This window comes from Apteryx mantelli, chromosome 14 (assembly GCF_036417845.1).
Source record: "Apteryx mantelli isolate bAptMan1 chromosome 14, bAptMan1.hap1, whole genome shotgun sequence".
Lineage (NCBI taxonomy): Eukaryota > Metazoa > Chordata > Aves > Apterygiformes > Apterygidae > Apteryx > Apteryx mantelli.
Genome location: NC_089991.1, coordinates 22,737,291 through 22,754,713, shown reverse-complemented (window position 1 = coordinate 22,754,713; position 17,423 = coordinate 22,737,291). Strand labels below are relative to the sequence as shown.

The 17,423-nt window shown below is 53.0% G+C and overlaps 1 protein-coding gene across 1 annotated transcript; it reads left to right on the top strand.

Annotated features, from left to right (window-relative positions):
* The first annotated feature begins 10,781 nt into the window (after positions 1-10,781).
* On the top strand, positions 10,782-17,423 carry STING1 (stimulator of interferon response cGAMP interactor 1). Its single transcript, XM_067304832.1, has 7 exons — positions 10,782-10,817; positions 11,269-11,513; positions 12,165-12,345; positions 13,400-13,508; positions 13,666-13,904; positions 15,972-16,158; positions 17,010-17,423. The coding sequence occupies exons 2-7, from the start codon at positions 11,269-11,271 to the stop codon at positions 17,177-17,179; spliced, it is 1,131 nt and encodes a 376-aa protein (XP_067160933.1). The 5' UTR covers positions 10,782-10,817; the 3' UTR covers positions 17,180-17,423.

Here is a 17,423-nt window from a genome sequence, read left to right as displayed (position 1 = left end):
CATCTTTATTTCCTCCAGGAGCATCTGAAGTCCTATTTGCTGATCTGGCTGACCAGAAGAGCTCTTTTAGTGAGGGCTGTTCTCAGCTATAAGCACAGCCGCTCCTGACCAGAAGGCTCTCTGCCTAGTGATACCACCCAAATGTACAATTTCAGAGACGTCTTGCTGTTCTTCCCTCTGGTTCACGTCCTGCAGAGTCACTTAGTGATGGGACAGTGAGCTGAGGTTCAGTCTAGCTGGTATGTTATCCACAGAAACATGAACCATGGCAATTACAGTGTAGAGGTTTGATCCTCTGATCCTGGGAATTTGCCAGGCTAGCAGTCTTTCAACCTCAGAGGGAATCCTTCTGCTTCTACAGTTGCTTTCAGAGAACAGCCCTCAGCTCAACGCATTTCTGAAAAAACTTCTGGACTGAACTGTTATATGTATATATGTCACATGGAGACTCACACCACGTAAAAGACACACTTTCTTCCCTCTCCTTCTGTGAATCCTAGGCTTGGGTGTACTCAGATGCAAGGGCAACCTGTAACTCAGCTATGGCATTGTTCTTCTATTGTCCTCTCTGTCCAAAGACCAGAGAGGTCAGCCTCCACAGGAACAGTTATCAAGGAGCTAATTCTGTTTAGTTTTTTCTTTTTTCTCAAATGAAGAGCTGTAGAGATGCTCTCTTTAGTCTTGATCCAAGTCTAAAGAGTATGCAGTCCAAGATGGTGTGTTGTGGAACATGGGAGATCACAACCAAGAAGAAAATACATAGAATCATTCCCAGGGCAGAGTTTTGAAATCTAAAGATGACTCAATATAAAAAGATTGGAATCCTTTCAAGGTTGTTCTCCAAGTCAAAATTGGAACTAGAAGCTTGGGAACAGTCAAGAAGCCACTGAGTTTATCATGGTATATGGCAGGAAGATGAAATTGGCCACATGAGCCCAACAGATGTGCCCTTCATCATCCGCTAAGGTAACAGGATCTCTGCTAATCTGGCCTGTGGCACAAGCCATCACAGGCTTGAACATGGCAATCAGTTTAACCTGAGAACATGAGCAAGAGATTGCAGAACATAGGATTTCTTGTAACACATCAAGCTATAAAGCTTTCAAGTCTAGCATCCTGCTCCAGAACAATCTCAGATCTTAAACTTTAGAGAAAGGCAAAGAACACACTAAAACAACCACAAACCAAACTTCAGAAGTTACTACCACCACCTACATACCTTGTCCACAAGAAAATTTCCAACAGGCAGTGTATTGCTCTGAGCTGAAGTTATTGTAACTATAAATCGCAGTGGGACACTCACTGATGTCACTGAAGAGAAGCAGTGTCCATCTTCTTTCCATGATACAGAAGAGACAACTAAAGCAAGAAGAGTTTAGGGATTTGGGTTTTTTTTGTACCACAGCATGGCAGTCAGGTTGTGAGGAGAGTGTGATTTCTTTGCAAGGTTTGGGACAAAGCCTGATTCCCTGACCACTACGCCATGAAAGCCACCGTGAAAATTTCCACACTGTGTACTCTGGATATCCTGGACCTGTTGTAACAAGTTTCTAGCAGGATGGAGCCCTTCTCTTTTTCATTATTATGCACCATAGTCTCTGGCGGTTGAAGCAGAAGGTACAATCTCACAATTGCCTTAAAAAGATCTAACTACAAATTGTTGCTGAGATGAGCAGTCCTGCCCACACCCCCACACTAGCTAGACCCTCTCTGACATGTAGTTGTGCTTAAATTGGATCATCTGATCCAAAAGTAACTTCTACCTTCTCCCAGATTTAGTTGTCATCCTGGGCTGAGAGCTGACCTGGTTCTCCACACAATTGCATGTGCCAGTGCAAGGAAAGTTGGCTGGAGGAAGCAGGCCAGGAGAGGTCAAAACCATATCTTTCACTGACTGCATAGTGTGCATTCAACTTAAGCCCAGTGCAGTCAGGACAAAGAGCTCACCAATCCTGTGGTGGTGTCCTCAGATCTGGGCGTGTCCTGGTGACAAAAAGAGCAGGGATAAGAAAGTGGTATTCCTGACACCAAAGAGCAGGCCCTTGCCAGCAAGGCATGTGTCACTTGGGTGCAGGATGGATGCTACGGGCTTGGGATCCCCATCATAGGAAGTACTATTTATTTTCTTGCCTGGGAAAATTCATGCAATGCAAAGAGCAGCATCGAGGACCTTCCTCATCTGGTTTCAGGCTGGTTGGAGGTATCCCAGAGAAGGTTCACATCAGCGGTCACCATGCCTGCCATTCACCAGCAAGGTTTGGTTTGTTAAAGCAGAGGCAGCAGCCCAGCCCCAGAGCTCACCTCCTCCATATGCAATATAACACACATACAACCCACCTTGATCCAGCTTTTTTCTCTGCTACAGAAAGGTGTGGAGGGGCCATATTTTCACAGAGACCCTGGCAGCAGAAGTCCAGCAGTGGCCAAATGAGTGGGGCATCTTCAACAAGAATAGGCCTCCCCAAGTACCCGGCAGTGTCATGAACCCCCAAAGTGATTTTCCATTTCTAAGTCCTTTGCCCTGTGCTGAATGATTCAAAAACAGAATTGTCAGTATTTTAAAACATGTTAGAAGTCACTTTTAAAGTGACTTGCTCTTGTCTCAATAAAATGTGCTTAAAGCTACAGCTAGTCCAAGAAACAGAGATTTTTTTTCTTTAAATAAAACAGGCTTTAGGTGTTTTTTTTTAACTTAATGGATTTTTCCACAAGAAAAAATGTATTAATGGAGATTTCAGTGAAAAAAGATCCAAACATGAAAAAGAAGTACTGCCAATTTTTACAGATTGAAAGAGTTTGTCATGCTGTTTTGTTGATATGGTTTTCATTTTCAGTCGTAACCACCCCTTCTTCACCCAAACGCCTTTTTCTTTTTCTTTTTGCAGGATTTTGTTGGTTTTGTTGCAAACCTGGATTTAACTCACAGCCCAGCCCCACAAACAGCTATGAGTACATGGCAGTGTGTGCAGAAGAGTGAGAAAGGGAGTGCCACAGTGGGAACCTCAGACTGCCACTGCCACCATGTGGGACACAGGAGACAAGCTCGAATACAAAGTCTTGACTTGCCCAAGACCACCAGACGCTTCCCAGTCACTCAAGATCAGACTTATCCTCTCCAGCTCAGCTCATTGAGGCCCATGTCTTCAGAGCAAAAGATCACAGAGTCTAGCACCACCTTAAGCTCGTGACCATGCTCATGTCAGCGGTAGGCTGGAGAATTGCCATATGAGGAACAAAATAAAAGAAGGGGAGGTGGACCTGGAGCTTTTAGCTCAGTCCCAGGTTGGGAAGCTGCTGAGCTCAGCAAGCATTGAGGAAGCCCCCATGGGATACTGAGGACAACAGCAGGGCAAGCACAGAATGGTTAAGCTGGGAACATGGTTAAAGAGAAACAGGAGCTTTTGGGGCAGAAGTCCAGACAGTGCTGACACTTATAGACAGGCCCTAAATTGTTCATTCCCATGCTGCCAGCTTGCTGCAAACATTCTGGGCAATTCAAGCCACCATGCGTATTTGTGTGAACACCCTACCCATGCTAATCAGCCTACTTATATCTCCATCATTTGCCACAATAAATCAGAGACCCCTTTTTTTTGACCTGAGCTTACCTGTCTGTGCTGCAGGATTGGGCTCCTGTAAATCTCTCTTGGACGCACATCCTGGTCAAGAAGGTGACAAGAAATTTCTTGTAAGTGGCTGAGAGAGGAGGAAAAGGGAAAGAAGAGATATTCACATATGTAATTACACCTGTTTCCATGGGAAAAGAAAGTGTGGCACCCCCTTCCAGCACTCATGTTCTGGCTCTGTTTTCCACCCGGACATTACCCCTTCCTCCAACCCTGTGGCCTGCCCTACTCAGCCCTCCAGTATGCCTGCTGCCCTCACACATCCAGGCTCTGCAGTGCTGGAGCTCCACACTCATGCTCACATCTCCTTACCCCTGTACAGCATCTCCCCATGTGTCTGACTCCCTTCATTTGAGAGCTCGCAAAGGAGATCACTAGTAGTTGCAAGCACTGTTCCCATGGTGCTCCCTGCCACTTTTTTTCAGAGAGGTGATCTCCTTCCTTCCCCACATACTTCTCTTCTCTCCCTCTCCTCATCCACAAGTTGTTTTACCCCCCTTTCATCCTCCTTAGCGGTGTGAATGGCAGTCTTCTAGGACCAGTTGTTGGGTCTCCTTCTCTGCCTTTTAGCACTGCACCAGCAGGATTTGGCCTCACTTGGGGCTTCTGTGCCTCCCTGTTACACAAGGCATCCCCAGAAAAGCTGATGAGCCTGCTGCTGCGGGAGAAGAGGGAACACAGTCACTGAAAAATGGGTTCAAACAAGAACTACTAGTTTTGAAGATGCTCTCTTGGCTCCTGTGGCTCCCCAGCTATGGGATCCCATCTTTGCATGATGTTCCCTCCCTTGCTGCAGAGAATGGGACTCAGGGAGCATTATGGTGAGATTGCTTTCCAGGTGGCCGCGGGACTGCAGTACTGACCAACCATCAGCTATCAGCAAGGTCTTGGTGGTTTCATCCCTGAGGCCAGCTTTACCTATAACTGTAAAAAGAAAGCCAATCATAAGGGTGTGTACACATCCAAGCAAGTACAGAAGGTGGAAGAAAACAAAAGCAATATGCAGGAGAGTCTTTTGTACTCGGTTGTAATGAAAACTACTTTTTCCTTTTTCCCCCAGAACAAGCTGTTCCTTCACTTTTCAGGTGGTTGACCAACATTGCCTAAGACCATTTTACTTATTCTCGAGTTGATAGCATCAGGTGTCCAGAGGACACACAGCAGGAGACAAGAAAAGACCCACAGATAACCACTTCCCTTTTCTAAGTGTCAGTGCCAGGGCAACTGGTGACAAAGGGCAGGAAATGAAGTGACTGATAGATGACGGGGCAGGAGTACATGTGTGTGTAGAGGTGTCTCAATAAGAGCCCCCAGGGATCTGTGCTGAGACCTGGGCTGTTTAATACACATGACCTGGAAGAGGAGAAGGGAGGGAAGAAAGTTTGCTGATGATCTGGAGCTATTCAGAACATTTTGATATAGATGGTCAAGTATGAAACAGCTTCTTTTCAAAGAACAACTGAGTAGCTGAAACATTCAACCTGGTAAAGAGATGGCTGAGTTGTGAAACCACAAGCGATCTGTGGAGGGGGACAGGGGCTGGCTGACTGTCCCTGTGTCTCCCAGGACAAAAACAGAGGCATCCCAGACAATGCTAGCCTGGGACTGCCTCAAAACAAGCAAAAGGAGCTTCCCCACCTAACATGCAACTGGGGGCTCTTTGCCACAGGATACTGCAGGCACTGGCAGTTTACAGGCGATCAAAAGAAGACTGAATAAATCACAGGTAAGAAATCCACTGATGTTTATTGAATGGATAAAAACTGCCAGGCAGGAAGCTTCAGCACCACAAAGGAGGGAAGAACCTTAACGGATAAGGGCCATGCGGCAGGCAGAGCAGCCCCATGAGCCAGAGCCAGAGGCACGGTCCATGCTGCCATCAGCATTTTAAACACATCATTGCCAAGGAATCACAACCTGGGATCAGGGTGAGGCAAAGGATTCTTCAGGCTGGTCACATTCCTAGAAAGGTATCCCATCCCCAGGTGCACTTTGTGAGCGAAGATCAGGACCCCACATAATCTGGGGACAGAGGGGGCATTTACCAAATCCTTTGGCCACTATACCTCTGCAGGTCACCTGACTGTGACCTCTTTTGCCCTGCAACAAAACGGCTTTGCGGATGAAGTGAGACACAATGGGTGCTTGGGGGCTGGAGGAAGCAGGTCTCCTGTCTCTGCAAGATTTAACCCAGCACAGGGAAGACTCCTCAGTGCATCAGAGGGATTGATCCAGTTCACAGCCCAGTGCAACACAGCATATAGCAAAGTGCTGTATTTTTCCTAGGGTGGACCATAAAGCAACCACCAGCAGTGAGCAGGATCCCTGAGGGTACATCGGCATTGCAATTGCGGTACTAAAACACCAGACCCAGCTGCAGCACTTTTGAGCCAAAGGGCCTGAAGCTGCTTATAACAGCAGTCTAGCATCTGACTCCTGTCCCTGCAGGCATTCCCTGTGTAAGGCTGTCACGGGGCTGAAGCCAACAGCTCTGTTGGCTTTTGCAGGGCAACAGCACATGACACAAAAAAGGGGGAACGAGCAAGCTGCTGCTGCAGTGCCCATCCTGCAGCAGGAGCAGGCTACGTTAGGCCTGCTGCTGGCCTGCCTGCCCCAGAAGCAGCCCTTTGCCTGGGAGATGCTAGGGAAGACGTTGTGCTCCTGGACCGGCTTTTGGTTGGGGAGGCACCACGTACATCCAGGACCTTCTCTTAACAGGCTCCAGCCTCCCACAGGGCCAGCAGCCAGGCCCAGCTCCCCAGCACACCTTGTTCCTCACCCTGCCGGTCTCCTGCCCAGTGCAGGCAGTGTTTTCTCCCCACTTCCAGCCCGGCACCCCACAGCAGCCCTGGGAAGCTTGCTGTGCCATGGGCTGAGAGCACAGCACAGAGCCTTCACTGCAGCCCTGCTGCCTGCTCCATCCCTGGCCTCCCCATGCAAGCTAGGAGGGGGCTACCGTCCCTCCATACAGCACAGCCCTTAGTGCACGGAGTCCGTTCCTCGGCTGTGCTCACTCCCACAGACAGCATCAACCCTCTGCTGCAGGCCTGCAGCCCCCCAAGCTAGGGCACGGAGCACCCTTCGTTCCCGTAGACGGCAGCTCTCTGTGCGCAAAGCAGCCCCAGAGCAGGCAGCAGCCCTGTCCTCCTTATTTCTCAAAGCAGCTGCATTTTGAGGGGGAAAACAAGAAAATCCTTTCTTTGTCTTCTGCCGGTTGCTGTTGACCAGGGCCAATATACTGAATCTCAGCACTGGGGAAGCAGCTAATCCACCTTGTACCACAGAGCAGCCGAAAAAGCCACAGGGGTGCAAAGCCACTGCCCAGGCCTAGATGTGAGCTGACACGCTTCATGTGTGCCCCTGGCCCAGCCAGGACTATGTACATCTGCAGCTAGGAGCCGCACACATTAGCAAGCCCGTGCGGCTTCATGGTTAGTGAAATGCCATGGCACATGTCACGTGAAGGGTTTGCACTGCCTGTCACGCTAGTTTTTTAAAAACCTCTGGGGTGAGAAACTTCTAATCTCAATGGGATCTGCAGAGTGGGTGCATTTTATAGATTGATTTCTTTGCCCAATTGAATCTCAAACAGAGCTCTCAGCACTAGCCTGTTTGGAAGTGCCATTACATTGGTTTGGGGAGACGGCTTGCTGGTTTTTTTACACATCAGTAAAATCTTTTGGCATAATATGTGGCTTCCTGTTTCCTCTCCTTGAGTGAATAACAGCAAGTACCGAAAGAGGGAACTTTTATCAACTCCCAAGCTTATGGAAAGACAATCCCTAAGAAGAGGCCAGCCTGCCTACTGCTTGCTACCAAACAAGGCACAATCTGGAAATGTAACATATCAACTAAAGCAAAAGCCCAGGGAGGAAAACGCAGGCATCCTCAGTGCTCACTTCTTGCTGGTTGTGCCAAGGTGCTGGGCAATGCTGGGTTCTCCATGTCCAGAGCAGGGAGGCAATCTCCACACTGCGGCCAGAGGGTTTGCAGTGCAGCAGCTGATCCCAAGAGCAGAGTCTTGCTCTGCCCTGCGGGGCTAATTCAGCCCATGGAGAGGAGTACGACTGATGGAGGCAAGTCTACTAGGATTCCTAACACTGCATGCACAGAGACAGTAACTAACATCTGGGTCTAAACAGAGCATCACACAGAGACCTTGAGAAAGTGACTCCCCTGGGTAAAAGAGGTGACGCCAGCAGGAAACCCATGGTGGCACATGTCTCACCCAGCAGCTCTCTGAGGGTTAGCTCACCCTTCCTGAGTAGCTGCCTGTCATGGGAGTCAGTGGGGAGAGACCGGCACCCATCAGCAAGCTCCATCATGGGGTAGGCAAGGGCTGGGGTTGCCAACACTGGCTTACAGGGAGGCGAAGTCAGATGTCGCAGTCTCCACTGGAGACGTTCAAACCCCATTCACAGAGCCTAGACTTGGTTTTTGGACCTAGCACCACAGCTCTGCTCCAAGCTGTGCACCACAAGCAGCATGGCAGAGAGTCTGCAAAGGCTTGGGGCAGCCAGGAGAAAACTTGTTCAGGAGCAAAGTGGGGTGGAGGTGATGCAAAGTGGGTTGAGACCCCAGGAGCAGTGGCTGGGAGAGGGGCTATGAATGCATACAAACAGTCTTTCAAGGCCCAAATTCCCAGGAAAAATGTCAAGCTGAGTCCTTTATGCTGCAAGCAGCACCCTCTCCCCACTGTCTCCGAGGTGCCTGCCTGCACAGGGCAATTCTCAGGAGCCAGGGCAGAAGTTGCTCACCCAGCTTTTGTCCACATCTGCAACTGGCCTGTGAGCTGTGGATGCAGTTGCTCTTTGCTCTGATCCTCATCTCTCTCTAGTCTTGTCAGCTTCTGCAGCCTGCAGCAGTCAAAATGGTTCTTTCGTGCTGCTCTTTTATTGTAATTAGTACCCTGGCAACAGCTCTGTAAGCAGCGGGTCTGGGGCTGTGGGGCAAAGGCTGGCTCAAAGCAGAAGTGAAAGGGACAGAAATAATGCGTGCATTTGTGCTCTGAAGGCAGAACTGAAAGAAGGTGTCCAGACTCCACACACAGGAGTGCAATCCAGCTGCTAAGAGGTCCCAGTAGAAGGGATGACGTGGGGTGCAGGGCAGCCACGAAAGCCAGCCAGAGATGGTCAGTGAGGCAGGCAGAGGTGGCCCACACAGCCCCAGCAGGCAGGAACAGCTCAGTGCCAGAGGAGAAGGTGATTTGCTTGATGTTTTAACAAGCCTTTATGTTGAAGAGGAAACCTGGACTTGAGCTAGATCAGCAAGCCCTCCCCAGACTAGGAAAACAAGTCAAATGTCCCGTAAAGCAGGTTTGTTGGGTTTTCTAAGGTACTAATAAAACAAGGTTCCTCGACCTTGAGACAAGCACAGGTGGCACAGCATCAGTCTCTCTGTGCAGTTATTACTTTTTCCCACCCTTTTGTTTTGCAAATGCTTGAATTAAATGTGACCTGTAGGCATGTCTGAATCAAGATCTTGTGCTGTGTGCCTGCTGCAGCCTGCTTAGACCTCTTGGCAAGGTGCTTGCAGGTCTCTAGGTCTGCAAGGGCTCCTTGCCAGTCTCCCTGCTTCCATGGGCATTTCTGGACAGAAAGAAATCTCACCCAGAGCATGTTCTGGACACTCACTTATCTAGTCCATATTCCCCAGTCTGGCTATGAGGTAAATATGGGAGACCACCCTGAAGGCTTTGCTGAAGTCAGGGTAAGCCACTGCTCTCTCCTTAGCCACATGGCTATCTATCTTCTTGTAGAGGACAATCAGGTTGGTCAGGCACAATTTGCCCTTGGTAAATCTCTGCTGGCTGTTCCCAATGCCCTTTTTGTCCTTCAGGTGCTTGAACTGGCTGCCAGAAGGATTTGCTTCATTACCTTCCCTGGGACTGAGGTGAGGCTGAGCAGACTGTAGTTCACCAGGTCCTCCTTTTTGCCCCGCTTGAAGTTGAGTGTGACATTTGCCTTTTCCCTTTCATCAGGATTGCTATGACCTTCCAAACATATGGGAGAGCAGCCTCGCGATGGCATCAACCAACTGCCTCAGTACCCTTGGGTGCATCCCGCCAGGTCCCATGGACTTGTGTGTGTCCAGCTAGCTTGGGTGCACCCTAAGTCAATCTTCTTGTGCCGGTAATGCCTCCTGCAGACTCTGCTGCTAGGACCAGGGAACTGGGAGGCTTGAGGGCAAACCTCAACAGTAAAAATTGAGTTAAAGAAGGCCTTGAGTACCTCAGGCTTTTTGGGGTCCCTGGTTGCTTGGACCCCTGCCCCAGTGAGCAGCAGGCCCATGTGTCCCTTAGCCTTCCTTCTGCTGCCAATATACTTCTAGGAACTCTCCTTGTTGTTCACACCTCTCGCCGGTTCCCACTGGTTCCTACTCCAGCTGAGCTTTGACTCTCCTAGGTTCACCGCTGTCCACCCAGGTGATGCCTCTCCATCCCTCCCAGGGGGCCGGCAGCTGAGCGGGATAGTGAGGCCGACAGAGGCAGCAGCCTCGCCAGCAAGGGCCCAGCTGCAGCAAGCCCTGCTGTGCTGCTGGTGCCCATGGGCACTGCCTCGCGCGTTGCTGTCTCCTGACGCTTCATGGGGGGGTGCAGGTCCGGGCTGCTGCGCATCACCCTCCTTCCAGGCTCTTTGCTAGAACGAACCTCCTTTTGCTGAGGTCCAGCTCACCCCTGGAAACCTGCTGCACTTAACAAATCCAAGGTTTCTGGTTTCCTTTTTCATTCCAGCTTGGTTTAGCCCCATTATGAGCTGACTGGTATGTTGAGGCTTTTTGGAGGTGTAAACTCCTGCATGTCGAAACCTGGTAAGTCCCCCTGCCCTGCCCAGTGCCTGGCTTTCCTGCTGCCCAGAGAGCTTGTGAGTGCCCAGTGTGGGAGGGCTGCAGTGCTTTCCGCACTGCCTGCAGCTGTGGGTAGCTCCATCCATTTTCATTTTCATTTTCATTTTAGTCTGCGCTCGGTTGCTGGGAACCGTGCAGCTCCACCCTTGGTGCCAGAAACCTGTACAGCACGGAGGCTCTGGGATACTGGCCACAGCAGCAGCCTCCAAAAAGAGCCGGAGGCTGCAGTTGTCCAGACTGGGACACAGAGCTCATTAACTGCAGTGCGCGAAACCCAGGCAGTGTCCGTTGTTGCGGCTGCTAATTGCTCAGGCGAGTGCTGCAAGAGGAGCGACGGCCCTGCAGGTACAGAGCGGAAATTGTTGGCCTGGGTTGGCATTGATTCGGGAGTGGGATGGCCAGCCAGGATCTCACTTGCCAGCCCATTTGGGCATGCAGGGGGCAGCTGGTGGGGGCCAGCGTCCCAGAGGAGTGTTGGGCAGCTCCGGTGCCATCTCTGCTGATGCCAGGAAAGCGGGATAGGATTGGTGGTACTGGGGGCTGGGGGCCAATTTGTTAGCCCAGGGCTGGGGCAGGCCCCTGGGACAGCGCTGTGTTTGCAACCCCGAGGTGGCCCTGCTCAGGACATGTGGGATCTTCCCCGGAGGTGGCTGCATTTCAGGAGCGAGCCAAGGGAAAGGATAGCTTGGCTGCACTCTTTGGGGTGCTCAGTGAGCTCTGGCTGCGCACACTCGCAAAGGTGCTGTTGCGGGTACCGGGGCACAACAGGCGCTGCTGACACCCCTTTCTGCTGCAGATGGCCCACGAACCAGGGACACCAAGCAACCCCGCTGCCCCACTAATCCCCAAGGCCAGAGAGGGGCGAGCACAGCGTGCCGCATACATCCTCCTGGCCCTGTGTGCCGCGGCACTGTACCTCACCGGGGAGCCCCTGGCGTGCATCGCCCGCATCCTCACCTCCCACTTCGCGGCCCTTCAGATCGGGGCACTGCTCAAGGGCACCTGCTACCTTGCAGAGGAGATCTTCCACCTTGAGGCCAGGTGAGCCAGCACAGAGGGGGGCTGTCTCCTGGGCTCGTGGGGCCACCCTGGAGCCACGGCCATAGCATATCCTGTGGAGACCTGCTCCTGCTCTCTCCCCATGCACGCCCTTCACACAGACACTCTGCCGTCCTCTGGCAGCGCATGCTGCTCTCCATCAGCCTCACTGAGCTCTCAGCCCTTCCTCCTCCTCCTCTCCCCCTCTCCTGCCCTCCCAGTTCCCCTGTGTCTATGGACCTCTCCCTCCCTTCTAGGCTATAGCGCCCCAGCTTGCTCTTTGCCTGCAATGCCTGGGCAATAAGTCTCAGCTCCCAGTCTTCTCCCAACTTCAGGCGTCAGAGGACACAGGGCTTTTGGAGATAATGAGTCTGTTGCTGTCCAGGGCAACATTGCATCTGCTCCTCTCTGAGACCAACAGGTGCTGCACGAGACCCATGGCCCGTCCCAGCTGAGGGCACCCCAGGGTGCTCCGAGCAGAGGCCGCCTGCCCCGGGACTCCGTACGGCTCAAGGAGATGGGCAGCACTGGTGGGAGGGGGGAGCATGCCCCGGGCAGCGCGTCCCACCACCGCGCAAGGGGCGGCGTGCCGCAGGGTCCGGGGAGGGCAGGCGGGAGGCGCCAGCCTGTTACCTGAGTCCCTCTGCCACGCAGGCACCGCGGCAGCTTCCGGAGGGCCCTGAGCGCCTGCCTCCCCCTGCGCTGGCACGTGACCCTGCTGCTTGTCTGCGGCTCAGCCCACGTGGCTCTTCTCGAAGGAGATGGGCAGCAGCTCGGCCTCCACCTCGGCCTGGCCTGCTTCTGCCAGCTCCTGATCCTGGCCCTCGGTCTCCACGTAAGGCTCCAGCGACCTCCAGCCTGGCCAGACTTCACAGGCAGCGGTTGTCCCGGGGGGCAGGGGCGTGTGGGCGATCCCCGGGCTGCCGATGGGCAGAGGGCCGCGGGGGCGCGCAGCCCAGCTCCGCCTGGCCCCTCGCTGGCTGCTGACACGCACAGCCCGCCTGCACGCAGCGCCGCTGCTCCCGCCCGGCCGCCTCGGGGCCCTGCTGCGCGAGAAACCGTCTGATTAACTCGACCCTGAATAGCTGAGCTCCTCAGCCCAATATTGCCGTGCGTCCCGGCAGGAGGGCCAGGTAACCACCTGCACTCAGGCAGACTTCTAATAAGCGCAGCCGCCCTGGGGCACTGGCGCCAGCCCCGGCGCAGGCAAAGCCTGACTGAGACGAAAACATGGGTATTTTTAAACCTGTCAGTCAAGCTAGTGCTTGGGGGGGAAAGGGTAGCTTGCACCGTCTCCAAAGGGTTAATTAGCAGGCAGGCGGCAGAGCCACACTTGCGCTGCACAGCGCATCTGCAGCCTCGCAGAAGGCTCCGCCTTACGCTGGCAGAGCCAGAGGCAGAAAAAGATCACCCAGGCTACAGAAAGGTGCTTTGGGGAGGGAAGCCTTCAGGTGCCTGTGGGCTTCGGACACCCAGTTCCCGTTACACGAACACACAGAGCTGGCAAGGGCCATCAGTGGCCCTGGAAATCCCACCATCCCTACTGGAGAAGCTCTCCGGTAGACGCTTGGGTGCCTCCTCCTGAGTTCTGGGAGCGCTGGGCAGACAGGCAAACTGCACTAGCACGCATGATCACTACTGATGGTATAGCCAGAAGGCTCACTCCAGCATCAGCTTCCTCATCTGCGGGGAGGAGGCAGGCACTGGGCTGCCACAGTGGGTCACCTGGGCTGCACGGGCAGTGAGGGCTCAGGAGCAGCAGGACTGCTCCCTCTCCAGAGCTGTTTGGAGATGGCAGCCTCTCTCTAGTCCCCGGGGGGAAGCCAACTGTTGCAGAAGAGCCCAAGCAGCCACTTTCATCACTAGTGTTTCTTTTCTTCCCTCCACAGAAGCCCTCAGCTGTGGAAATATCTGAGATGTCTGAGCGGTCCAAGCAGAACGTCGCTCATGGGCTCGCCTGGTCTTATTATGTTGGGTACCTAAAAATAGTTCTGCCACGTACGTAGCTGTTTCCCTGCATTATCACTCCTACAGATAGAAATAGCTCCTAATAACAATCCTCCCACTTTTACAGTGTTAGCAGGGAAATGGGGAGCAAACTAGAGAGCAGCTGTTCTCACTCCAGGCACCTCTTCCCGACACTCTCTTCCACCAGGCCTGAAAGAGTCAATGGAGAAATTCAGCAGAGCCAACCCCAATGTGCTGGCACGCAGGGAGACCTGGAAGCTCCACATCTTGGTCCCTCTGAGTTGTGACATCTGTGACGATCTAGAGAAAGCTGACAGCAACATCCAGTACCTGACGGACCTCCCCGAAACAACCCTGACCCGAGCTGGCACGAAAAGAAGAGTCTACAAACACAGCCTCTACGCAATCAGGGATGAAGACAACAAGGTATGCTGAGAGAAGTGTCAGGAGAGCAGTCGGCATGCATCAGCCCAAAGGTGTTTCTGGCCTCAGATCCTGTCCCAGCAGTGGCCATAAGGACATGACAGTGACCCCTCTCCCATTAGATGGTCTCAGCTTCCAGCAGTCTTCCGTAAGATGGGGAGGTCCTGCCCATGCCTGCCATCTGCACCCCTTCCTCCTGGCTGCATGCTCCCAGGCTCAGCCTTTGCGGGGGGGCTGGGGTCACTTAACCCCTCCATGAATTGTTTTAACTCAGGAAAACAGCAGAAAACTAACAAAAAAGCAGATGTGGGTTCCACGGTGTCACTTGCCATGGAGTGAATGAGTATTTCCTTCTGTTGTGAAAAGGTGCTTGAAAATGCCCATGTGGTTCGTTATTTAATTAGACTCCCTCCCATTCCCCCAGTCATTTCTTTTCCAAGCTGACGACCCCTAAACTACTCCACCCCTCCCTTCGCATTCAACCCCTTCTATGACTCCAGGCAAATTGGTCTCAGCCCCCTGCGCCCATGGAGGGGGGGAGCAGAGGTGCACCCGTTAGTCCTGCTGGCACTGCCACAGTTGGAGGCAGTGGCATAGCACTGCTTCTCGCCTGGCTCCTCCTAATCTGCCTTTTGATGGCAGCTTTGAGCTGCTGCTTTCAAAGCCCTGGCTGCAGAGACTCCTGGGCCTCTTCCTACAGGGCAGTCCCTGTTCTTGGGGAAGTACAGGCACCACTGGATTTTTCCCGTTACGCTGCACACTCTCATGCCATGTTTTATCTAGCAATCCCTGCTGAGTCACTTGGTACCAAGTGAGCTCCAGCAGCTCTGAAGCCTGGACCTGTCCTGACCCACTGTGTCATCAGTAAAATCAGTTACCTCCACTCGCTGCTGGTTCACTCGTGAATATGTGGCATGGCCAGCTCCCATCTTCAGGGCCTGCTCCAGCTCCCTCGTCACTGGGGTGACTGCCCTCTAAGGCCACTAGTGCTTCCCACTGATCTGAATTTACCCAGAGATCTTCTACCTCTCTCTTTTAATACGCTTCTGCCAATTTATCCAGTGTAAGTATCAGACTTACTGGTAACCTGCTCCCTCGCAGGGCTCTTCCTGGTAGCTAATGTCCCACCTGCGACCCTCTGAGCTGATTAGTGGATCAGACCCTCTGGTAGTCCGTTCTCAGCTCTTCCAGAAGGACACAAGCAGGGCCCAGCAATTGGCTGACATCTTCCGTCATCTCAGCTGCTTTGGGCTGAGACAGTTCCTCAGGGCTGGTCTCTGCAGGCATCTGCCTGTGCTGCCCCATTTGCAGAGGCAAAGCATTAATGTCACTTCTCTGCCTTTTTGAAAGCTCTATGTGCTCTTCAATCATCTGTCAGCCCTCTTAACTCCCTAGCAAGCTTCTGCCTCTGATGTATTCAACACTGATTTTTATGAGGAAGTTTTATGGCTTTAACAAATCTCTCCTCAATTTTTTTTTTTTGGGGGGGTAGCCTTCTTCTAGCTTTCTATCTTGCCAATGTTCACCCTCTTCTCTGTTTTCCCACTCTCCATAGGATGCTCAGGCTTCCCCTTCTCTAGCAAAAGAGCCATCAAGAAGGTGTGATCAGAAATGAGTCTGGGAAGAGAGGTCTCCATGGGGATTCAAACTCCATGGGGAAAATCATCCCCAGGGTTGTGGCTTGGGTTCCTCTTCTGGAGCACCAGCAAAGCTGGTCGCTGTGCCCCGGACCATGTGGGACAGAGGCAGCTCTCTGAGCCTGTCTGACGCAGACAGCACGGTGGTAGCTGGCTCCCTGCCGTGTCAGCCCCCCTTGTCCTGCTGGACACAGCGCAGCCCCGGGGCCTGCTCTGCTGTCGCCGTCCTGGCAGCCCCAGCACGCAGCACCCATGCAGAGTGGGCCAAGGAGCTGCTGCGGAGGGAGGGATGCTGAGCGGGAGGCCGGGGCTCCCTGGCGACCCAGAGGTGCCCTCGCCTCAAGGACTCTGCCCAGGGCCAGGGTTCCCCAGGAGCCCCTTTACCAGGGGCTCAGCTCTGCTTCTCCCATGCCTTCCTCTTGCATTCCTGCAGCTCAGGCACTGTGCAGTGGAGTATGCCACCCCGCTGCAGTCTCTCCACGCCATGTCCCAGGATGAGTGCGCTGCCTTCAGCCGGGAGGACCGCGTGGAGCAGGCCAAGCTTTTCTACAGGACCTTGGAGGAGATCCTGCAAGGTGCCAAGGCGTGTGCAGGCACCTACCGGCTCATTGCGTATGAGGGTGAGCAAGCAGGGGAGGAGGGTAGGGGCACCCAGCACAGTGGCTCTGCTCTCGGGGCCTCTTAAGTGATCTAGGATTGGAGCAAATGAGGGGAAATATGCAGGAGCCGTGCAGCACTTGGCTGATATCCCTGCTCCCACAGGCATGGTGGGGGGCTCTGCCACGGCAGGGGAAGGGGCTGTCTCCCAACACAGAAGGACTTCTTGCTGGCGGTCTCAAAGGAGCAAGGAGGATGCAGACAGAGCTGGTGCCTATTGAAGTCCCCAAGGACACCTGAGACAAGCAGGCCTCACCGCTGGGGCAGCAGGAATGCCCTGCCAAACACTAAATACAACAACGGCCTTTCAGGGGAAAGGACTGGCTCCCATCAACATTGAGTTTCCTGGGAGAAATGGTAGGGACTCTAAAGCCCTCCCTGGCAGTGGGAAGGATGTATATGCTGTGGCGTGATGTCTTTCCTCCCCTTTTCATTTCCCATCTCCCCATCTCCCTCCCCAGGGCAGCAGGGCTTGAAAACAGCTCTTTGGATTCTCACTGAAATAAATCTCATTGTTTTCCAAAGCAAATTCAGTGCACTCCCTGATAGGAAGAAGCATTTCCACGCAGCAAGGTAGTTCCCATCACAACGAGCACTGCTGGGAATCCAGCACACAGTGCCAGTATTTTACCTCTTTTCTTGCGTTTCATGTTTAGTTTCCTTTTTCTGGTGTGGGGAGCAGGGAGGCAAGAACCATATTTTGACTTCCCGGGCAATTCTGTGTATGTTGAGGAATCTCCCAGAGGCTGTGCTCCCTGCCCAGACCCCTTCCTCACGCCAAACCAGTGAAGGCGGGTTTTGTCTCCTGTTGCAGAGTCAGGGGAAGCTGAAGCCCACTTCTTGTCCAGAGAGATTCTCCGGCACCTCCAGCAGCAGTGTCAGGAGGAGTACACTGTGTGCGATGGGACCCTCTGCTCGACAGACCTCAGCCTCCAGATAAGTGAGTCAGACCTGCCGCAGCCTCTGCGAAGCGACTGCCTCTGAAGCACCAGTGCTGTGTAGCCCTGCACCACAGCCTCAGGGCTTTGGTCCTCCTTCTCCCAGCCTCGTTCTTTTGCAGCAAATCACTCCCGTGGCAGCATTCCCCAACCTCTTGCAGGAACTATAACCACCATAATCTCCCAGGGATCATGTTTGCTGGAAACAGCTGACTCAAACCACAGTCCTGTGACCTGCTTCCCATTTTATTTGTCCTTTATGTTATGTATTTCTCATACATATAAATTCA